The 26,279-nt window shown below is 28.5% G+C and overlaps 2 protein-coding genes and 1 pseudogene across 2 annotated transcripts; all 3 read right to left on the bottom strand.

The window, feature by feature from the left end:
• Positions 1-5,785: 5,785 nt before the first annotated feature.
• Positions 5,786-6,612, bottom strand: LOC113559682 (annotated as a pseudogene).
• Positions 6,613-14,469: 7,857 nt separating this feature from the next.
• Positions 14,470-15,729, bottom strand: LOC113559683. Its single transcript, XM_026965431.1, has 2 exons — positions 15,435-15,729; positions 14,470-15,119 (listed from the first exon to the last, which is right to left on the bottom strand). The coding sequence occupies exons 1-2, from the start codon at positions 15,727-15,729 to the stop codon at positions 14,470-14,472; spliced, it is 945 nt and encodes a 314-aa protein (XP_026821232.1).
• Positions 15,730-15,750: 21 nt separating this feature from the next.
• On the bottom strand, positions 15,751-16,773 carry LOC113559684. Its single transcript, XM_026965432.1, has 2 exons — positions 16,023-16,773; positions 15,751-15,824 (listed from the first exon to the last, which is right to left on the bottom strand). Exons 1-2 carry the CDS (start codon positions 16,771-16,773, stop codon positions 15,751-15,753), a joined length of 825 nt encoding a protein of 274 aa, XP_026821233.1.
• Between the last annotated feature and the right edge of the window lie 9,506 nt (positions 16,774-26,279).

Here is a 26,279-nt window from a genome sequence, read left to right as displayed (position 1 = left end):
TGGTCTACTTATTATTTATACTTTTAATTTTCTGCTGTGTTGTTTCTAAAATAATTAAAATGTCAAGTGACAAATGTGCATATTTTAATTGTACGAATACACGTAGAAATACATTTAATATAATATTTCATCCTTTTCCATCCAATGAAGAAACGTCCAAAAGATGGATTATTAATTCTGGTAAGTAATAAAAATTTTAAATCTATCCATAATTTAAATAAAAGCTGCAATAATAAAGAAAAAAATATTAATTTAGGGAATATTAAACTAGAATCCTTAAGTCCTAAAAAATTAAGAAAGAAGTTCATATGCTCTTCTCATTTCGAAAGGAATGCCTATTCCAATCCCACAGCACCAAAATCACGACTAAATCGTAATGCAGTACCAAACAAATATTTAAGTAAGTAAAAATTATACCTTTTTGTATTTTGTTTTTGTCACAAATATCATTTTGAAAATTTCAGATGAGTTAATAGATAATATTCCAGAAGAAAAGTTAACTACTGAAAAATCACCTATAAATAGGACTTGGCATGTTTCAAATCAAAATACTGCCCAAAGTATGCATACATATTTTTACAATTTAAAATTAATAATTAATATATTTGACATGTCTTTTATGTTATATTATAATATGGTACCTATTTGAAAAAAATATATTTATTTCAATACATCGCTTTCATTTATTTTTTAGATGCCTACATACATGTTAACGAAACAATCATAACAACACCAAAAAAATCACACAATCATCGTGAAAAAATAACAGATAACATGTTTCAAGGTCAGTATAATTTAAATTTATTGTAAATTTTTAGTTATAGTATACTGTGACTGTATAGTAAACAGCCATTGGGAAATACAAAATGTTAACTATAAGGAGGTGCTATAATCATAAAAAAATTACAATGTTTATACAAAAATAATTATACATATACACACATTAAACAGTGGCGTGTTTACAGGATAGGCCAACTAGGCTTAACAATAAACATTTATGAAAAAATGTATTATTATATTTTGTACTGTTATGATATATAATTTTTATTTATAATATGATTTATATTAATTTTAATTTATTATTTATTATATATTAATATGTACAAAAATTGGGGATAAAAATTTTAAATATTAAAAAATCTAAGTAAAAGTACTAGTTAAAGTTAACTGACAGTCCTAAGTTTTTAAAAATGGGAAGGAAAACATGTATACGAATTTCATAAATATCTCGGCCCAAATGATATGTATCAATTCGTCCGAACGACGAATGTTGTTGTATGTTACTTTGGTTATGTCGCCCAAATGAAAGCCGCCCGTTCCGAGACCTTGTTTTAATATAGTATTAATTGTCTCTTCTAAGTTAGAAAATGTCTCAAAATAATCCTTACAAAATTATGTAGCATAAAATTATTTTTTATTTACGATTTATTTTTATTAATATTATAATTTTGTAACTGACATATTATAAAATATAATTTAATAATATATTTTTATAGATTCTAAATCGTTGTTTTCAATGTCACCTGAAGTGTTAAAAGTGAAAACTCCCGAAATTAAGTACCCATCTGTAATGTCGAATAGTTTTAACTTAAATGATGCAGGAACGTCGATGTTTAGTCCATCTCTTTCTATTACACCAAATACACGAAAATATATTTCTGATTTAACTGAATTACCATCAAGTTCCGAAAAAAATAATGTAAAATTTTTAAATACTACTTCTACGCCAAATCTACAATTAAAAAATGAACAGTTAAAAAACCGATGCATACGATTACAAAAGCTACTGAACAAAAAAAGGGCAACAATAAGTTTTTTGAAACAAAATTTTAAACCATATAAAAAAAAACAAAAAATTAATATAAAAGAATTTTTACATTTAGTAGAATTTCCATCAATAAGTTCAAAAAGTTTAGTGACAATGCAAATTAACCACAAATCGCGTAAGCAATGGACTAGTGAAGAAAAAAAGTTATCTTTATCTCTTTATTATAAATCGCCATCAACATATAAATATATGCGTAAAAATAAAATTATTTTACCTGGCGAAAGTACAGTGCGTCGTTGGCTAAACTCAATTAGTTATTCAACTGGATTTTCACCTCGGTATATGGAACAAATTAAACTTAAAGTTTCTTGTATGAGTTTTCAAGAAAAAAAAGTTATTATTTTATTAGATGAGATTTCAATTAAAAAAGCGATAGAATACAACAAAGCTTTAGACATAATAGAAGGATATGAAGATCTTGGAACTTTAGGGCGAACTAACAAAATTGGCTCCTATGCACTAGTCATAATGATCCGTTGTTTGTACGTAAATTGGAAATTTCCATTATGTTATTTTTTCACTGGTAATGGAATAAAAGGGGATAATTTAACTAACATACTTAAAGAATGCGTAATAAAATTATTAGAACTTGGTTTAGTACCTTCTGCTGTAGTCTGCGATCAAGGATCACAAAATAGAAGAATGTTTTCATTACTTGGTGCAACACACAATAACCCATCAGTAGACATAAATGGTCAAAAATTATTTTTAATTTACGATATGCCTCATATGATAAAAAGCTTACGAAATAATTTATTAGATGGTAATATAAAAATTGAAAATAAATTAATTTCATTTAAAGATATTAAAAAATCTTATGAAATTGACTTAAAAAGTAATACTGCACGGGCAATGTGTAAAATTACACCCGCTCATATTGCCCCAAACGCTTTCCAAAAAATGTCGTGCAAGTTGGCAATACAAATTTTTAGTAGATCTGTTGCAGCTTCTATTAAAACGTGTGTTTCTACTGGTGAATTAAAAACTAAAACCGCACTAGACACAGCAAATTTTATTGAAAATGTTAATGATATGTTCGATTCTGCAAACAGTAAAAATTTGTATGACGCAAATCCAAATAGACGACCTCTAAGCAAACGTAATTCTCAAGTCCTTCAAAATTTAAAAAACTTTTGTATTCTTTTTGATAAAGCTGTAAAAATAAATTTAAAAAATAATAAAGTAACTACACCTCCGTGTTTCATTGGACTTAAATGGACATTAACAGCTATTATTGGTCTTTATGAATCAGAAAAAATAATAATGAATCAACATATTTCAAATAAAGAATACTTTTTAATGACTAACAAATTAACACAAGATCCATTAGAAAATATGTTTTCCATAATGCGACAGAAAAACGGCTATAATAAGAACCCAACTGCCCGAACATTTCGTTGCTGTTTTAGTGCGATTTGTTCTTATAGTTTAATGAAATGTTCTGAAAGTTCTAATTGTGAAGAAGATGGTGAAGAATTTTTTAATGTGGATACTCTAAATGATGTGCAAATAACCAGACCTACATACTCTGAAGAAATTCAAGAAGACGGTTTAAATGATAATATATATAATTTAAGTGATGATTGTGAGACTGACTCGAATACTAGTTCTGGTACTATAGTTATTAACACCACAAATGCTAAAAAATCATTAGAAAATTGTGCTGTCATTTATTTTGCAGGATACTTGGCGTATAAGTGTTTAAATAATTTTAGTTGTGATGAATGTAAAAAAAATCTTATAACATCTTTAGATTTAAATGATGAATCGCAATTATTATTAACATTTAAGATGTTTAATGTAAATGAACCATCAACACAAGGATTAAAAGCACCATCAAATATCATTGTGGACATAACTAATACATGTCTCAACATTTTTAATGAAGAATTTGAAAAAATAAAACACGAAAAACATATAGTTTTTAAACTTTTAGATATTTCAAAAAAAAAAATTGATAAATATATTTTTAAATTAAATGTTTCGACGTGTAAACTTCATTATTTATATATAATAGAATTATTATTTAGAACAAGAATATTTAAAGAATGTAAATGGACAAACACAGAGTTACACAATAAGGCTGTCCAGCAAATTGCAAAACTAAAAGTGTTTAAACACAATTAATAAATAATATTTCATTATTGTTGTATGTGAATAATATAATTTTCATTGAATAAGTTATTATTTTATTTTTTTTTTTAATAAATTATGAAATTAAAATATTTATATTATATTATTATTATTTGACGTTTTTTAATTGCTATTTTTTTAATCTTGCCGATGTTACTTTATTAAATATGTATTTTATAATGTTTAAAAATGGGATATTTTATTTTAAGTTTAAACATTTTGAAAACCACCAGTTTTTATTTATTTATTTTGCATTTTTTTAAATATCATGTGGTATTACAAAATTGCGCGTTAAAGGTTGTTTTGAATAAATTGCAATTTATAAAACTAAATAATTGTTATTTGTTTTCAATTTCTGACCATCATACTATAACAATTTACTTATATACCTACTTTATATCAAATCAATAAACAAAATTATTAATTTACAATAAATATTGTAGTATATTAATCAGCCGCTATACAATTGCGCTTGGTGCGTTGTGAAATAACGAAAATAGTCACAACAATGTAAACAATGTAATTTTGTATTACGATCGTCGTGATTGTAGTCGGACCGGTAGCAACCAAAAATAAAACATAATTATCGCTAGTACAATATTATTATATCGTTACCAGTACGCTACCTATTGGCAATTAATTGAACTCAATTGTCGCGCAACATATTTTCTATGACAGTGAGCAATCTATAATAATATATAATCAATGGTATTATGTATATAAATACACCAACATTAATAAATTACATAAAAATTACAACTTATTATACTTAATTATATATATTGTGTTTAATTGGTTATGGCCTTGTGGTTATAAATGAATTTATAAATTGAATTGGATAGATATAGATTTTACTATATTTTAAATTAAATGTTATTTTTATGAATAAAATTTTCGGTTTCCTTTAAGAAAAATTAATTTTTCAAACATTTTATTTGCTAGATTAGATCTACTGAGTGAGTGCACAAAACTAGCAAATGAAAATAAACGATCAATAGGAGCAGGTGAACACAGACTTGTATTATATTTTATAAATAGTTTTTTTATAGTTGGATAATCATTTAAACAATGTAATGATTTGTTATTGTCGTTAAAATAAGTAATTAATTCAAGTTTATTCTTTGATTACTGTCTATTTTCAACTTGAGAAGAAAATATAAAAAACTGTCTTCAGAATCTTTACTGGATTCATGGTGACTATATTCATCAATAATTTTTTCTGTAGCATTTATACACAAATTCTGTATTATTTTTTTTTAATGGTCATTTATGTAATCTGGAATCCACCTTAGTTTAAAATTTGGATGGAAACATGTTGCTAGAATAGCTTCATTGATTTCAAGAGATAGTTCAAAAAATAAATTAAACGTTTTTGTAAGAGAACTAATTAAAGGTGTAATTAAAAAAACGCAATATTTTAAATTTTTTTCTTTTAAATTTCCTAATCGGGATTTTAAAGAAAACAATGAAATATTAAAATTCCGTAGAAATAATTATTGTGAGCTTGCAAACAATCTAGGGCACTAGCTATTGGTTTTAGTAAAATTATTAATTCATCTAAATATATTAGTTCTATATCTTTAAAGCTGGTATTTATATTTAATTTGTACTTAAACTTTAATAATTGGCTCAGCGCGTCATGCAAAGAATTCCATCTCGTTGGATATGGATAAAAAAGCGAACAATTTAATAAATTGTGTATGATCTCTGAAGATGTTGGTCACCCAGACATATTCCACAATGTAATACATTTACCAATAGCTCCATTATGTAGTCTATTAATTGATTGATTTTTTATTGCTTTTGAAAAGTCTGTAGTTGCTATTAGACTAAGTGTATGGCTAGCACATCGTAAATGATGAGGAAGAAATATTGCTTGTTCATTACTTCCATCATCTTCATATACTTCAGTAAATTGAAAACGTGGAGTTTCTTCTGCTTCTGAATAAAAATAAAAATAATAATTATTATAAATATTGATAAAATGAAAACCTTCATCATCAAAATCCATATTATCCGACATATGGTCTTGAATGTCATATCCAAAATCTTTTAATGCTTTTATAAAATTTGATCCGTTAACTGTTACGGTTGAAACAATTTGTTTGCAAAGAAGTGAAAACTCATTAAATATGTTTTGCAATAATTCAGCTATAAGATCGTAATGAATGTTTACCATTCATTCGTTTGCAGGAAAGTACACAGTTTCCGCGTTCCAATGTATTTGCATTTATCTAAAAAAAAAAATAATTAAGCACATTTATTACGTAATTTAAAAATAAATTATTATTATGATGAATATTATTAAATTAGTACCCAGTGTGCTGTGACGCCTATAATACTTCGATGTTTAGTTAACCAAATATCCGCTGCTGTAGTTCTAAGTGCTCGTGGTTCAGTTGTAAACACATTTTTAATTTTTTCAACAACTTTTATTAAGTCATCGTTAATACGATGACTTAATGTTCTTCTCGAATACACTTGTAAGTCATTGTCCATGCCTAAGTATATTAAACTAGTACCATTAACGGAAATCGTTTATATTTCTATATTTCTAATAAAATAATAATTTACCTTTTATAATTTTAACCTTTAAAGTTTTCATCCTCAACAGTAGACAAAGGCCTCATACCCAAAACAATATAACGCATTTTTATCTAGTTCCTTCTGTTTATCGTTTTTATTATAAAAACTTAGTTTTGATTGTTTAAGTGGACATAAATGTATGGTCGATAATTGGTCTATAAAAGTCTTTTACAGTTAGTTGAATTCTGTTTAATGTGTTCGTCGTATAATGTTAATTTTTCAAAATGAACTCTCTAAAAACGATTTTATAATTAAAAGAAAATATGTATATATGTTAGCGGCAAGTTAATGATTTTTTTAAACTCAGTTAAGTTAATATGCATCAATAAGAAAAAGTTAAAAGTTAATACAATTTTTGGTTAATTCAGTTAAGTTAAAAGTTAATACACAATTTTTTTAAACTTTTTATGAAGTTCAAATAAAGTTATTTTTTTTTATTCGTTAGCGTACTTTATTTCTTATCAACACACAACTAAATTATAGAGTATAGCAGGCACGAAGTCAGAAAATATTCACAAGTGGGCTAATGTTAGATGGGCCCTCTACTTAAATATATTACCTTGTACCTTGTAGGGGTGGGCTTTCTACCTTTTTATTAAAAAGAGGTAGTTATTAGAATATCATTACTATAAATATATAAGTATATAACCTAATAATACCATAGTTTATCATTATGCCAATAACTAATAAGTGTATTAAAAAAAAAAATTTATAAAATACATAAATAAAAATCAAATACAAATAATGTTTTTAATAATCATAATAATTAATAATAATAAAATTCAAATATTCAATATATAGACATAATCTATAAATTTAATACAATCAATATAATTTATGTTCTAATAGAACAGTATTTTTCTATTTTTATGTTTAATAGAGAATCTATTAACAAATTCATCTAGGTCCAAACTTTTAGCAATTTTTTTTCTATACAAATACTTGACAAATTGACGAGTCGGTCATTTGACATACAATTTGACATATAATTTTTTAATCTTCTTAGACATAAAAAAGTCCTTTCACATGCTGCGTCGGATACTGGAATAGTGATTGATAGAATGGTTAATTTATAAGTTTCATTAAATACTATTTTATATTTTTCAAGGAGCTTTTAATTTTCATATTATTTTGGATTTCATATTTAATATATCATTTAATATATATTTATTTTCCATTTAATGATAGCGGGATATTAATATTTCGTTTAGTAAAAAAATACATTAAAAAAAAATTAAAATATGTAAAAATGTGAACTGACAGTTTACACAGTGAAAGTCACACAAAAGACATAACAAATAAAATAATACAATAAAAACAGTACACTGCTGTAATTGCTTATTTGTACTTTTGATTTGATTTTCTATTTTATGGGGAAATACCAATACAGTTACACTTATATCTATTTAATGAATTCATATTTTATAAGATCGAAAATGTAAGTTTGGTGATTATCTGTATGATTGTCATCTTTAAATAGGGATATGGGCAACTCATTTTTTCTTAAAAGTTAATATAACATTATGTTGTAAATTGTTATCGTTAGTTTCGGTCAGGGGCGTCATTGGTATGTAGGGTATACATTTATGTACCTAAAATTCTAAATTGTAAATTTTGGCCCTCTTGGCCAAATCATAATAATGTCAAATGTGTCGAAAAAAAATAAATAGTGCCCTGCTCAATATTTATACGTACCAAAAAAAAAAAAAAAAAATTGATATGACACCCCTGGTTTCGGTTCCATCTGGAGAATTATTATTTGTAAAAGAGTGAAAATACAATCCACGACAAAATTATTTACAATATAACACACACAAAATAAAAATTATCATTATTATTTCATTTATCTAAGTATTGAAGGTTCTACAAATCGAATTCAAATTTCTTGGTACTATTTAGTAAAAATATATACAATAATAGTATCTTGTATCTTTTGACAAAAAAAGATACAAGATACTTTTAAAAAATGTATCGTGATACATAATACTTGATATAAACGATACAAGATACAAATGTATTTTTGATGCTGCCAAACCTTGAATATACCTCCCTTCTTAGTTTCACCACAATTCACTCTAAGTGAAGTTTTGAAAACTAAAAGCATAGCTAGGGCCAGGATTCATGTAGAAAGATTAATAGTAAGGCTGAAAAAATTTAAAGTCTTAACACATATTCCTAAAACATTTTACACAAAGTCATTACTCTTGTTTCAATTATGTGTTGCATTAGTGAATTTCCAAAATCCTGTAATAAAAGAGGTAGAAAATCTGTTTAAAAATAATGATTTAATGAATTAATATTAATGATAACTAATAATAAGTACAATTACTACTTATTCAAAAACATTTATTTGAGTTCAAAAATTGTACATTAAAAATAATTTAAAACTTATTTTTATGTTTAAATATAAGGAATGCATTTTTCATAATAAAAATATAATAATATATCTAAATTTTCTATCCAGTCTTCATCTTTTTAATATTAAAAACAACTAACGATTTTAATGTCCATATAATAAGTAGGGCTCGGAAGTTGTAGGAATTGCATATTGCTCTGTATGCTCTCAATTTATAACAAATCTAGTTAGAAATCTGAAGTATACAAAGGCGAGTTAAAAAATTGAAAATTAAAAATGCATATTTTGCCAATTTTAGCTAAAAAAGTGCATATTTCATTGACTTTGTACGCATAGGTATTATTCTTATTTCTTATTTTTCTTTCTTAATCTGTATATTTAAATTTGTATTCAATATAAAACTCGAAATTATCACCAAAGGTGTTTATTGTGATCCTCATAGTCAATTACAAAGTTAATAACAGAGATATGAAACGCATTAAGTCTATCACGCTAGCATGCTGAAATACTTATTTGTAGTACTATCTTATCGTTGATAAATTATCGTAAATATATATTTATTGTTTCTTCGTTTATCGTTACTCTCGATGATTGTACATGATCAGTGGCAGACTGGGAGGTAAACGGCCCAGTATTCTACACAAATAAACAGCCGGCCTAACCCGTTTATACCATCCTCTATGAATACCTTGCTACCTATTTTTCGGGTAGTTTATCAAATATATTATATATTAACATACCTAATTCTTCGTCTTGTAGCCTGAAAATATACTAAATACTTACTTTATTGCGATTATAATTTATAACAGTAATTGCACTAAATACATCTAAAATATAGTTATATATTGATTTCAATTAGAGCAAAATAAAAAAGCTATTCAAGCCCGGCGTTACCCCATCTTGGTTATGTAAATTAGGTTAGGTCTATTTAATCAAGAACGACCAATATTTTCTTCAATAAAACTATTGTCACCAATTTATCAATGTAATATACAGAAAAAATATAACCAGATTTGTACGCAAAAATTAAATTTGTATTAAAAAATTATCATGAATCATTATTTAAGTGAGCATTTTTTTCATTAAATCTGAAGTATCTTTTACATATTTAAGAAAATCTATAGTTTCATAGATATTTGAAAATTATTCAGAAATTGTTCAGAAATTAATTTCTGGCGGTCGATACCAACCAAATTAAATATTCCAAATAAAGCTGATTTTTAAAAATTTTTGGAATTTGGTATTGGATATCTGCTATAATGTGCGTTTTAGTTGAAAAACAATTCGTGAAGCTGCTAATTAGTTAATAAATAACACATTTAAACATTTCTATACGGAATCTATCTACAACATTTGCATTTGTTAATTTTCATCAAAGTTTTTCTTCATTTTGCGTATTCGTGGTTGAAGCGGCAATCCACTTTGTACAATGACAGTTTTTGAAATATCATCTTATACAAATTACAATATATCATGGAATGATTTATACATAGATAATAGACGAATTCGTGATAAATGAATTATAATAATACAATGTATATTATATTATTATTAACTATATAATTCGACTACGAAGTATTAATTTATAACAGTATCGTGCTATTCGTACCTACCGACCGGCTACCAATAGCAGTAGTTTTTTACTGTTTAGTATTTAAAATTTAAAAATACGTTTATTAGTAATATACTATATAATATCATCATCATGAGCCCCCGGCCCGGCGGCGCATATATTGAGCCGGCTCGGTGTGCTACGGCACATTAGCACACCTGGCCAGTCCGCCCCTGTACATGATTGAAGTTTGACAGTTTTGTTTTAAACGTCGTATCGTTAGAAGGTATAGTGCGTATATTTTTTCAATTTAATATTTAGTATTTCTCTTTCGATTTTATTTTTATAATATTTCATTAAAATGCCAAAAACCTTAATTTACAAAGATATTTAAGAGAATATGGAGACATATTTTTATATGACAGCGATATACTATTTTGTAAAGTGTGTTCAGTTAAACTTTAACTGTTAAAGTGAATGCAGAAAAAAAATTTACGGTCACTCAGCATTTGAACACAAATAAACATGAAATTTTAGCAGCTCGTCGAAAGGTTGAAAGTAAGTCCTCAGAATGTACTCAGTAATTGTTTACTACATCTAACAAAAAGTCGTCATTTTCTAAAGATTTGTGCAAGGCATTAATGACAGCAAATATTCCTATAAATAACATTTCTAACACCGAATTCCGAAAGTTTCTTGAGAAGTACACACTACACGTTGTTCCCAATGAAAGTACTTTAAGAAAGACATACATAAATGACTGCTTTGACAAATGTATGTCGGAAATAAGGCAATATATTACAGTAAACAAAATATGGGTGTCAATCAACGAACATCTGATGTGAAAGGGAGGTACATCGCTAACGTAGTTGTGGGGACATTATTGTCAGATGGTCCTGATAAAATTTTTCTTTTGACGACGGAAGTACTCGAAAAAGCCAATTACTCTACAATTACAAAACTATTTATAATTATACATATAATAATAATACATATAATTATGTACAAAAAATGTTTTAAATAGTATAAATTCAGTTTAGTTCCTTCCACTATTTTCATTTCTTATTTTAACTTACTAATTAAATCAAATAGACTAGGGGTAACTAAACTGCATTTATTCTAATTGTTAAATTCTTTTAAATAGAATTGGAAGATGAGTTTTTGAAAAAGTCACTTATAGATGTACAACCAGAGGTAGTAAAAGAAAAAATGCATTTAATGATAGTTCTTCTACAACCCCTCTCTTATCTTCCTCATGTAATATTAGTTCACATGATGACTAATTTATCAATCATTTCTTCAGAAGTGCCTAAATTATCAAGACTTAGATCCAGGAAATTAAAATCTGCAATTAATAGCAATGTCCTACAAAGCTCATCTGGCTCTGAATTTGATGACAGTGATATTGTTCCTTCATATGAACCAATTCCACATAGTGAGACAATTGATAATATATCAGCAGAAAATAGTGACAATGAGAATAATATGTTAAATATATCTGAACCATTAAACATAGAAAATATGGACCTCTTAGTTGATTTTATTGAAAATTCAGATGATGATTTTAATTATATAGAAGATAATAATGAAAATAACATATTATTTAGTTTTTTAAAAGACCAACCTCTTACATCATTATCTTATGACTGATTTAATTTTAATGAATTGTATGGACCTAATGTGTTAGTAGACATTAAATCACCTTAATAAACCCTTTATGGGTTAGTGGCATAAATAAAAACCACTTTGATTTGTATGGTAGATGTGCACAGTTATTTTTATGATGAAGATATAATCTAGAATGTGGCATGTGTGGAGGCAACTTTTAATATTACCATAGACGGGCAGAACTATTTTTTTTTTTTGATAACGTCAAATTAGCTAACTATAACCATTCTACAACTTGTTTGTAACATTTTTGTCCGAGGGAACAATAATGTATCATCAATTTCTTGCCCTGTGGGTGATGGCTGAAATATGTACCACCAAACTATAATGGAATATGAACTTTACTGGACTTAGAATTATTAGGATCTTTTAACTTTTTTCATACCTGCAGCATACATTTAGAAAAATTAAATTACTATAAAATATAATTCAATCACAATTTTTGCATGAAAAATAATCAACTAAAAAAAATAATAATAAAATAATTCCAAATTATATTTAAAAAAAAAATCACTTGATTTGAAAACAACATTTAAAAAATTCAAATAAAACAATATAACCTAATATATATATATTTACCATATATATATATGGTAGCCCGAGATACTTGCTATGAGCTGTGTAAGTTTCAAAGTGATCGGTCAAAGGGTTGATTTTATACGATTTTTGGAATTTTTTAAAACACGATTATACGTAATTTAGCATAAAAGGTACCGTACGCGGATTGCTGTATCAACAATGCACAATGAGAACCCCGCCTCCGTGATATTTGTAGTAGGCACATCAAACTCGCAGGTATGGTAGCTCGGGGTACTTTCTACAAGCTGTGTAAGTTTCAAAACGATCGGACAAAGGGTTGATTTTATACGATTTTTTATAGGGCGTTTAGCCGTTGCCAGGTGAATATAGCGGCAGACCAACAGTGCAAAACGAAACTAAGTTTGAAACATTCCGAGCCCGGCTATCTTGTAGTTCGGGGGTATTGATTTATCAAATAAGTGTCTATTTAACTGCTAAATATTGCATCATTTTACGGCAAGGAAGTGGTCGGGGTACGGTGTGTACTAGGAGGCGGCGTCGGCGTTCAAATACTTCTAATCGAATAATTTACAATTTTTTTAATTTTTTGAAAGACAGAATCTAATAGTTAATAATAATTTTAATAATTTTTTTAGGCATAAAAAATACAGTCGTCGAGTATGATTATACAATTGAAAAAAATACTTTTAAACAAATGATGATATGTTGCTCATTTTGTCATGAAAAATTTATTTTTGAAGATACTTTTATGAACCATATAAGAAATATACATTTTCCAATGCCAAAAAAACAAATTCAGTCAACCACAGCAGTAAATGATGTAAAACCTAATTTAAATAAATTATTATTACTTTTATAATAAGTTTTTAATTTGTATTTGTTTTTAATAGAACTTATTAATAATGATAGCAGTATCGATCAAAAAGCTAGGATTTGTAAAAATATTTTCTTCCACTTTGAGATATTTTCTTAATAGCTATGGGTGCCACATAAAAAATGACGATATATTCAATGACATTCTTATTATCAATTCCAGTCACACACAATGCCTAATAAATAAAATACAGAATATGAATTCAAAAGATATAATGAAATAAATAAAATAATAATATATTTGGAAAATCAAGGAAACATTCAATTTATTACAAATGAAACTCGGAGGAAAATTAATGACATATCCGGATCTTCTGTAAATTCAACGTATAACAAAAAAAAAAAAAAGGAAACAATCACATTTATTAACGGCAAACAAATATTGAATTACTCACAATACATATGTTCTCTAAAATCTAAAAATCCAGAACCTAAATTTACACCTGTATTGGATGAACAATTTATTTTTTTTCACCGGAACCCATAATTATACAAAACCATACATTCAATTTACAGGAAAATATAAATTATATAAGAGACATCCAAAATTTAGAATATTTAGTATCATCTATAATAACATTCGGAATGTATGATTCTATTCAGGCCCCCCACATCATATTTTTGGCCCGGGTACACAAATAAATCCGGGCCCCTCTTGAATAACAATTTATTTTTCGACATGAATATACCTTAAATATTAGTTTTAAATATAAATTATAGGAGTAGGTAGGTATAATTAAAAAATAAAATATCAACAAATTTGTAGGTATCTTTTATAAATTGAAGACATGTATAATGTAATATAATGTACAAACTAAAAATGTATTTAATTTTTTAAATAACATGAAAAAACATGAAAAAAAGAAGTTATAAAAAAATTGAAAATAAAATAGTATAATTAATATAACTTATAACAATTTTAAAATTTCTATACTAACTAAATTTTTCTTTTCTTGCTTTTTTTTGAGCAAAGTTGTGTATAATGTCATCAAAATTAATACTTGATGCCAACTTGTGTTCAATAGATAAAATACCAAGAGCATTGAGACGTTCTTGACCGATTGAAGCTCTCTGCCATGTTTTAAGCTGATTTCCCAACTTACTAAATGCTCTCTCTGCTTCAGAGACTGTTACTGGTAGCGTACAAAAAATTCTTAAAGCAATACAAGTGTTTATAAAAATTTTCTCTAATTTTTTAGTATATATTTCGTTTAATAACTTCAATGGAGGTATTTCAATTTCTGTTAGAAAAACAGATTTATGAATTTTCCTTAAATGTAGTAATTCATTCAAAATATTTGGCGATAAATCATCAGAATATATTTTTATGATTTCTTTCAAGTTTATTTCAAGTTCTGTAGAAGATAACTTCATGTAGCATAAAATAGGAGAAAATAGATCACACATTTTTTTATGAGCTTCAAAACGATGCGTTAAATCAGTAATAATAAAATCTATACTAGCAAAAATGACATCTCTTCTAAAATAATCATGTGCTATACTTTCTGTACTAGGTTGAATATCCGTTTCTGAAGAAACTTCGTCATGAAAAACTTTTCTTTTCTTAGTTCTTTTTTCTTTATCTTGGAAATTTGGTAAAATATTCAAATTACTTGCCACTAATTTCGCTTCATTTAAAATTATAGACCACTCGTTTCTTATATTTTGTAATTCTTTAATTAAATCTTTCATTAGATCAATTTCAGTTTCAAGAGATATACCTCTTGACTGAATTATAACATTTCTTTCATTTATAGAAGAAAGTACTTTAAACCAAAAACTAGCCATAGCTATACATTCAAAGGAAGAAAAATAATTTTTCAAAGATATTATTTCACAATACATTTTTTCTGGCAAGTTAATTTCATTTAATATTCGATCTAATGATTTTAAAATACCAGGAAGATGATGAACAATAGGACGTATGGCTGAAACACGTGAGCTCCATCGTGTCTCATATTGAGATTCTAGTGATATATTGACCTCTTCGTTTAAAATACTCCATTTTGCTGGACTGCTACTAAAAGTTACATATAAAGTTTGTACACATCCAAAAAACGTTTTCACTCTAGAATTAATTTTTACTGCATTTACACCAACGAGATTAAGGGAATGAGCGCTGCATGGCGAATAAAGAGCAAGATGATTTTTTTCCAAAATACGTGCTTGTACACCCTTAATTTTTTCACTCATATTAGCCCCATTGTCATATGCTTAGGCTCGACAATCTGCCAATGGGATTTTGTGACGTTCTAACGCTTTTAGTAATTCTGAAGCAATACTTTCACCTGTTTTTTCATTAAAGTTCAAAAATTCAATAAATTTCTCTTTAATTTCAAATGTTTTATTTTCACTGATATATAAAACATATCTTAAAATTAAAACATTCTGTTCTTGGTGAGAAACGTCAGGAGTAGCATCAACAATAACACCATAATATATTGACTTAATTCGTTCGTTTAGAATATGGTTTAAAACTTTTTCACCACAAAGAGAAATAAATTCATTTTGACTCATCCAAGACAAATAGTGGGTCTTTCCTTTCATACTCTCGCCTTTATTTTGATATTTTTCAACAGTTGCTAAATGGTCTCTAGTTACCTCATCATACCGCCCAAGAAGTTCTAATATTCCAAGAAAGTTACCATTGTTTACTTCACCGATTTTGGTACTGCTACCCTGAAAAGGCAATCCTCTAGAAGCGAGAAACAAAGTTACATCAAGGAGTCTTTTTAGAATAGCCTTCCATTTTTCTGCTTCACTAAGAATTGTTTTTTGTAATTGACTATCTACTCCAAAACCAAACAAAGACTGTTGTACATTTTTCCATTTACAATAACAAGTACGATGTGTTTCACTATTTTCATGAAGTGGAAGTCTACCATATAATTTTTTCCAGGGTATTGTTTTTGGAGAAAATCCACTTCTCTTAACTAGAACACTACGACTTTTTATTGACTCAGTAAGATTTTCACTAAATAACAAACAAGGAAAACAGTGTAATGTTTTTTTTGAAGAACTATAAATGAGCCAATCTCGTGGATATTTTTCTCTATTATTTGATGATTTAGTATATAACAAAAATTCAGAAAATATTTTACCATTACAATCTTTAGATATGGCTTTTCTCATTTTAAATATGTTATCGAAATTAGAAGGATTCGTAGCAATAATTTGTTGACGAATATCGTCGTTGATATGTTCCGGCCATAAACCGGGGTCGAATAAATCGTGCATATCGATATTGTGTGTAAGGAGAGCATTTGTATTTTCATGCTCACAGATTTCTTTTTTGGAAATATTTTTAATCAAAATACGTTTTTTAGCAGGGTATTCTATGTCTATATTTTCATTTTCAACTGGTATAGTTTCAATAGAGTGTGTATTTTTTTCAGGTTCTTTTGGTTTAAAAAATTTACTTATTACCTGAGTGTTTGAAAATGTTTTTTCTTCTTTTTCTTCTTTCAATTTTCTTTTCTGATATCCAGATTTGTGTTTATAAAAAGACATTTTGAGTAAAATAATCGAAATAAAACAAATTATAATATTTACGATTTTACGTACGTATGACGTGCCTATACGATACGTGGTTATAGTAGAAACTAAAATGAAACGAATTATCAGTTATTGTATAAATATAAATATTGCTTACAATTCGGATTATATATTTTGTTCGTATCATAGTTATTTATAAATTAGTTATTATGAATTCCGTAGACATAACCACTACTTTTGTGTGTCAATGAAGAATCATAGACATATTAATAAATATTAATAAATGTTTTAATATTTAATATGTCTATGTGTAGAAAAATAGAACAGAACTGCATGTTTACACAAAATAAATATACGACAATAATATAACATAACGATATAATATATAAATATAAACTAACATTTATATCTAGACAACTAATCTATATCTATATATCTATATATCTAGAAAACTAAATTATTACGAACAAAAATACAACGTATATACACTTATAAATAAACCAACTTTGGTTATTACTAGTAACGGAAAGAGAAGGAAAAATTTCATAGGCGATCAATTGTTTTCAAGTTATTAATAGTGATGTGATATCATAATATTTAGAATTTAAGCTTTATATTTCGCATATGATTTTTGAGTTGATTAAAAAAATCCTAAAATAATTAATACTTGAATCTTGAAAAAAAAATTAAGTATTTAAAACATTTTTCTAATATATTTTGAAGTAATTATTATTAGCCCGGCACGGACGCCGGGCCCCAGTACCATGGGTCCTCCTGACCCCCCCCCCCCCTTTGTGGAGGCCCTGATTCTATTGACACGTGAGTAAAAATATTTAATAATTAATTTAAAATTATAAATATACATAGGTCTTATTCAAACTTGTTTAAATTCCATTGATATATTTTTTATAAAGTTTATTGATGCTCTTGAGGAATGGTGGAGATATACGAACATTAATTTGTTTGATAAATTGAATAAAGTGTAAGTAATAGAAAAAACATTAAACTACATCAATGAAATAATTATAATTCACAATGTAAAATATAAAATTAAAAAAATAGATGGAGTTATAAGCAACCTGATTGCTATATTGAACTGAATTCAAATTGTGTAGTCGAGTTCAACATACCCTGCAACATCACAGAGTCCTTGACTTTTGATCAAACAATAATTTTGGCAAACTTATATATATATTACAATGCATCCGAGGACATAACACATTACGGGCATACTGTAAGTTTTACATTAATTAAATGTATGAATGATATAAATTTTTTTTTTTTATTTTAGCTAAACAATATTTTCGGCCACATTATAATAATAATGAACATCATAAAATTCAACTTCACAATCAAAAAATTCACTAAAATAGCATTAAAAGAATTGAGTATGATAAATTTCATAATCATCATAAAACGTAAAAAAAAACATTATGTTTACCTAATATGTATGAAATAAACAATGAAATTAACAAATATAAACATTTTAAAATAATTCAAAACATTTTAAATATTTCACTTGGAGAATATATGAGAACTGCCATGCTTTATAATGTAAGTTTTGATTTTTTTTGTTTAGATACCATCATATTTATTCACAAATTCTGATCATTATATTTCATTTTATACTATGTTTCAGCTGCCCACAAAAATATACATAAAAAACAAAGCAAAAAAACAAGATCAATCAGTAGAATACATGTTTCAAAAATTACAATCCAAAATCATATTTATTACACAATGCTTAAATTCAATTACTTTTTCTAAAAAAACATCCATAAATACAATTCACTCCACAATACAAAACGAAATACAATCTTATACAACCACATTACAAAATTTTCTAAAAACACTGCCAAAATCCCAATTCCCATCAAAAACTTATAAAGAACTGCTTGAAGAAACCAATAAAAACCATCTAGAACAAATTATCGCACATCAACAAGAGAAATATTACAAAAGAATAAATGAAGATAACCCTTTCCAAAATGTAAACACCGTAACAACACAAACATTTTATCCTACTACAACACCATTTAAAGGGTACATCAATGGACATTATCCAAAATAAAAAGATAAAAAATAATTTAAAAAAATAAATATGAACGGGCTTGTTTGAATGTATTATGAATTATTGTTGTTTATTATCATATTACCTTTATTGCAGATCTTACATATGTATTTTTATACCTAATTTAGCATAAAAGGAAGGTATATAAATATATATATATATATATATTCTGTAAATTATTGTGAATTTGAAATCCTCAATAATTTTTAGTGTGACCTCCTCCACAGAGAACACAGACAGGAGGTTGATCGTTGGTCTTGGAACAAGCTATGGTTGGATGATTGGAATTACAGCGAATACATATTGATGGATTTGCAGTAGATATACACAATAGGTTTAAGATTGTCCTTACTCTTGGCAATTTATTTATTGCATAATATCACGTCTTTTATACGGTTCTTCTGTTTTTATCTTTATATTAAATATTAAATTTAGATGAAAGATTTCTTTGTTGATTTCAGCTGATTCTAAGTCAACGAAGAACATTGGAAGCTTACTTTTTGTGGTTTTCTGTAAAACATTTGTAATACTGCGAACTGTGTATTCAATTTTCTTAAATTGCAATACCTATATCAACTGTTGGGGTAAATGAGTTCAAATTCCTACTATATGAAACTATATGAAAGGATTTGTCTTCGTAGGCTTGTAATGTGTGATATTCAGCTTTAGATTCCTTTTAGTATTTTATAATTGATCTGTATGTGTCGAAGTTGATGGATTGTATCTTTAGGTTTTTGGAAGTTGATTTGACGAAAAAGTTGTTGGTTCCAATTAAATAGATTAAAATGGTACGAAGTACGGCAAAGCAGCCACCCACTGGTTTTTGGATACCAACCAGCCTTTTGACACGCTCAAAACCTCCACCATGTCCTCCCAATAGTGTTGTTTAGATGATACAGCACATATTGCGTGCGCGAAATTCCGTACGGCCGTAGAGTAAGGTCCTTAGTTCTCACTTATTCCATGGCGTAGCGTCGGTACTCATGCACAACTTGGTCGTAAACTACATCGACGTGGTCCCAGTTCAATCCTTGGGAGTTGAGTGATGACTGTAAGTAACTTGCTACCGCACTATACCATTTTTCATCCCTGTTATCAGCAGCTGTTATCGAGACTCTGTCTATCAGGAGGATGCGGGGAATCTTGGTGACGACTTGTTCGTTTTGACAAAACTGTGTTCTCTCCGACAATCTGATCCACCACGTGGATGTCACGCTTGGGGCTAGCACGTTTAGAGCTGCATGACCTTCGCAGGTTGTGCACATCAGATGCTCAGAACTCCCTATTACTGGGATAGGCTTAATAGATGTGAGTGTCGGCAACATGGGCTATACTGACGTAGGAGAAGGCTCCTCCCCTACCCACGACACACCCTTCCTCTTCCCAGTGATTGTAGTAGCGGGCAAATTTGCCTCCTTCACGTGTTTCTATCCTGACCTTTCCATTTGTCACCATGTACGTTGCTTTTCCTTCCGCGAGTTTGCACCGGTGTCTGAGGTGAAGGCGTGGTTTATAATGAAACTAGGTCCGATGATGGTCCCGGTCACATAGTCATTGTCCATGTAATAGCCCGAATGGCATAGTATTGCCGCCGGATATTCGGCATTGACTGCCCAACTCTTGACAAGAAAATAATGTTTTCATCAATGTATGACAGTTGCTATAGCTAGAGAATTTCATACATTTTTTCAATAATACAGTTCATGTAATTTAACAATGCTAATTCATTTTTGTCCTGATCATTATAATTCCTGATTTTGGCGCACTCTCAGTACGCATAGTCGAACTTATCCGGATCCAACATCGATTCCGCGACGTGGGGGGGTAGTAGGACGAGGCATCCTGACGTGGCTGCGCACAAGCACGTGTGTGGTCTCATCGTGAACATCGCCGACATCCTCCGCGCAGACGAGGGTTTCTGTAGCCCGTTTTCAAGTTGTCAAGAGTTGGGCAGTCAATGCCGAATATCTGGCGGCAATTCTATGCCATTCGGGCTATTACATTGTGCATTGGTGGTCTACTGAAAAAAATTAATTAAAGACCAAATAATAGGTCTACCGACTTGAAACCTGTACCATTACATTACATAAAATCCCAGCTACCATCCCTGGTAGTTTCGTGTAAAAATACTAAAAACCCTGTGTACACTGAGTATATTTTCCATATAGCATGATAGCAAGGATAATAAAAAATAACTAAAAACATTTAAACAGAGTATTTTAATTCTTTTATTTCTTGCTCACCATTCATTCTAAAATTCAAATAATTATACATAAATTACAAATAATTTTTTTTTCAAGTATTACATTTACCTTTTGTAAAATTCATTAGTCTTTAACCTTTTTTTGTTTCTCCTTATTTCAGATTCTGGTGTCAACATAATCATTGAGCAGCAGCTGGGGTTGGGGATTTTATTAAATTTGTGAAACTTCACATAATCAGTCAATGAACACAGGCTTTTTCGATAATTAGCTAATACGGTATTAAAATTTAGATGGAACTTAGTTATATATATATACCCATAATTCTCCTTCAGATTTAACAAACTCCTCGTCATTCCCTCACTTAAATCAAAAAACTCCTCGATTCAAATCCCAAAATAAAACTGAGAATTCACATGAATCTATAGCAATCCAATTATCTTCATTCATTTCTGAATTTAAACCGATAAGTAATCGTGACAAAATAATAGTCAATAATCAACTAACCTCTAACTTACTAAAGTTATTATTTTGGAATGCAAATGGTATAAAACAAAATGAATCAGAATTTTTAAATGTATTATTAGAAAAACAAATTGATTTAGCACTGATCTTGGCAACCCATTGTAAACTATGCACTTAATTAATTTTCCCGGGTCTTAAGGTTTTTAGAACTGATCATCCCGACAAAACTGCTCACATAGAATCTGCTATAATAATTTCATCTAAAATCCAGTACCATTTAACCCCGGCTAATCAAACGCCTACTATACATACAATACAGGCAACTAATATCCAAATAACGTTTAATCATACACCAATTAAAATATTTTCCGTTTACCTTCCTCCCTATCTTATATCGGCAAACGTCGTACTCGCTCTAGATAGCAAAAATATCGATTTATTAACAGTCCTCTTCCAATGTCACTCTCTGTAAAATATACCTTACCAAACGAAGTTCAATTTTTCTATACGAATCACATATAATTTTTGTCAAAGGAAAGTTTGAATAGTGTCAGCTATTTTACTCAGCTATTTATTATTCACGGCTTAAAGAACAATTTGTTGTGGCTTAAAAGAACCTTTGTTTTTTGTTTATTGAAGAATAAAAACTCTGAAACTTATACACAAGCTTTTAAATATATTAAAAATAAATGTTAAGAAAAAAATTTGATTTTTGACCTAAAATATGTACAGTTTATTTTGAAATTAGTATTCATAATGCTATATTATCTATTTGGCCTTCAAATAATATTGGCTGCAGTTTTCATTTAACATAAGCGTGGTATCGTAACATCCAAGAGTTAGGACTTAGTACAGAATATAAAGAAAACGGGTGGCTAAGGACTACATTTGGATTAACATTTTTAGTTTTTTTGATCATGTCTCCTTGATTCGATTGTCACTGTACTCTTTAATAAATTTATGATGTTCAGTTGTAACTTTAGAATAAGTATATACATTTATATAATTTGTTTAAGCATACTTAATTATAAATATAAAATGTCTATTTATTTCTTTTACTAAAATAATATAATAAAATAAATAAATAATTTCATAGTAGACAATAGTTATAATATTATTTACAGGTTTAACATTTCCAATTTTTGTTTGACTGACGTTTGATACCTAAACATGTATAATGGTACCAATGGTCTAATTTTAAAAGCGTAAAATTTGTTCGCAAGTGGATGGATATCCAATGTAAAATGACTTGATATTAATAATACACCTAAGTTTCAGAGGTGAGTTTATGCTTAAAAGCTGCTATTAAAAATGTTTATTTTGCTTCGGCTTTAAACAATTTATTGGTGTGACATTCTTAATGGTTGAATGAAACCAAACTAATACCATGGCTTACTTAAAAAAAATCGGAAGATGTGTTAGCTGCTCATTATAATTGTATAGCTGGTCGAGGAGAAAGTTGTTCGCATGTTGGCGCTGTTCTATTTTTTCTTCAGTACATTTGCTTGAAAAAACTGAATCAGAGAATTCAGATACTAATATTTCAGCATATTGGGTTACCCCTTCTAAGGAAAATACTGAACCAATAAAAATATCTTTTATTGATTTTAGCCATCCAAAAAACTATTGACCCACATTGTTCAATTACATATAAATCAAAAATTGATTTGATTATAATTCTACCCAAAACACTTAAAGGTTATGATACTTTTCATATTTTTCTTTCTAAGTTGGAAAAAAATAAATAGTAATGTTAGTGTTAAATTATTATCTTTTGCTGTAACTGGATATGTATTTAATAATATAAATTTACTATTGTTTAATTATCTATTTCGCCATATATATTTTTTCAGTCAATTTGATGATCATTCAGTTTCTGTTTCAAATACCCAAAGTTCTCAAACTGCATTTAAATCTGATAGTACAGCTTATAGTTCATTAAAAAGGTTAAACTAAATAATTTCAGTAATTTACTCTCATTAGTATGATTAATGGAGTAAAACAATGATATTATAATTACCTATCTTAATAATTTGTTTCAGAACACCTGCTTTAAAACATGATTAGAAAATTAAAGTTAACTACTGAAACGTAGCCTCTCCTATCTTCTCCTCCAAGTTTAACAAAAAAAGTAAATTCTTTAATGCTTACTATATTGGTAATTTAAATGTTGATCATTTTTTCATACCCAAAAGAACAAAAAGACATTTAACAAAGGTCATCAAAAATTTCCGGAAAAACAAATCAAATCAAATCAATTGAATAAATAGGTAAACAGTCTTCAAAATAAACTATACTTGTATGAAGATTTAATTAAATCATTAAAGGATAATCAATTGTTATCTGAAAATGCAGCTTATCAACTTCAGGTCAGCGAACTGCTGAGTGTATAGTCTCCTTTAGTTCCCTAAATTTTGTTTCAAGCTTATTTAATATTATTAATATTAAAATAGGGTCTTTAATATACTTAAATAATAGTTGTGGATTATGGTTATTTTCAAATCGAATTACTACATTACTATTAGTATTTATATGATTTTTTTATGTTTTAATGACCATTAAACATTTAATGAACTAATTGTGAAGTCATGGTACCGGAATAGATATGGTAGTTGTTTTATTTGCTTACCTCTAATAAAAATTTCTTAAGAATTTGTTGCTTTCCTTTTTTTAATAGATTTCTAGTTCAGATGTGTTATGAGATATTACTAAAGAAAAATTGTTGTTAAAAAAAACTCAAATGAGCTTCAGAAATTTGCTATACTTTCAATTTTACGAGTACTCCCCCCAAGGGTTATACATTTGTTCAGAAATTGTACAGTAACCTCACAATAGGCATCCCTGCTGTTCCACTGAAATTTGAGTTTTTCGTAAATTATACTACTGAAGTTCTATAATGTTAGAAAAATCACTATCCCATTCTCCTGTTTTGACTGCGTTTATACTTTGCCGAGAATCGTGTCTCTACTTATTTCAATTTTTATTTTAGACCAGTCTAATGTGAAGGGTGATTTTTTGTGATTAAAATTGAGACTTATACATCTTATACATCTACATTTTTCATTATGATTTTCGATTTTGAACATTTCATTCGTGATAAAAAATCGGCTGTATTGTCGTCGGACTTCACATGTCGAAATCGAATGATAAAACATAGGCCCACCGTTGTAACCGATTAGCTGCGTAAGTTGGAATACGTTTCTTATCGCCAAAAATATGTAATGTATAAGGTTGCCATTCGTCCCGATAAATCGGGACTGTCACCGATATTGAGCTCTCTGTCCCGACGTCCCGACAAAAGACCAAAATATCCCGATTCATGAATCCCAAACAAAAAAAGTTTTTTTTCAACTTGTTACTTGCCGACGAAACCGGCGTGCTCCGAAGTGCTCCGACGGGTGACGATCGTGCTGGTACAGTGGTAGAGATGCGCGAAAAAATACGTATTTTGGTCACCGCCGTATGCGTTCTCTCGTAGCGCGGACTATAGAATCCAATTAAATCGTTATCGCAATCGTTAATGTTATCGATTCATGAAATTTATTAATAATGTAGGATTCAGTCAGTCAGCCAGTCGTTTTATTTACTCGACGACGTGCGGTACGATTTTTTTTCTTTTATGAAAGTGCGTAATTTTAAATTAATCTACAAAAATGTCTGCAAAAAGAAAGTTCCATTTTTCGGATGAGTACACGAAGGAGTGGAGTTTTATAAAAGAAGGGCGTACAGATGAAGAAGCTCTTTGTGCTATTTGTAAATGTTATTTATCCGTTACTCACGGAGGTAAAGCTGATGTAAAGTACCAAATTTCTACGGCTAATCACAAAAAAAAATTCGCTATGGTATCGACATCATCGCCTATATCCAAATTTATGATTAAACAAGATACCCAAGAAGCATTGCTTATAAGGACAGCGGAACTAACAACAGCTTATAATGTTGTAGAACATCATCAGTCTTTTAGTTCACTTGATTCTATAGTAAAACTGAATGCCACGATGTATCTTGACTCCAAAATCGTAGCAAAACAATCCACAGCCAGAACGAAGGCAACAGCAATTGTTAACAATATTTCTCGCCCCACATTCTGTCAGAAATAAAAAAAAATTGCAAGGAGTTTCATACTATGGAATAGGCACTGATGTATCCAATCATAAAGCTGAAAAAATGTTTCCTTTACTAATTCAATATTTCACTGAACACGACGGTATTCAACAAAAGCTATTGAAGTTTGATTCCTTAAAAAATGAAACGTCCGAAACTATCTCCAAATATTGTAAGTCCCATTTTCATGGGACGGATGCGTGTGTACGGTATATCCCAGACTTGGTCCGGTATGAATTGAATATTTCAATGTGTTTCCAACATGTTTGTTGTAGAGCGGTGAAAAAAGTCCGTAAGAATTTGCAGGTCGAAGGTCTCTAGATAAAGCTGCCTGCGGGACCACCTGCTGCTGCAGATGCACCTCACTCACACTTAGTCATCAAAAGAATTCGGCCGCGGTGAGGAAT

This window comes from Rhopalosiphum maidis, chromosome 3, assembly GCF_003676215.2.
Source record: "Rhopalosiphum maidis isolate BTI-1 chromosome 3, ASM367621v3, whole genome shotgun sequence".
NCBI lineage: Eukaryota > Metazoa > Arthropoda > Insecta > Hemiptera > Aphididae > Rhopalosiphum > Rhopalosiphum maidis.
Note: the sequence above shows the minus strand (reverse complement) of the source record. Positions and strands in the feature narration are given on the sequence as shown.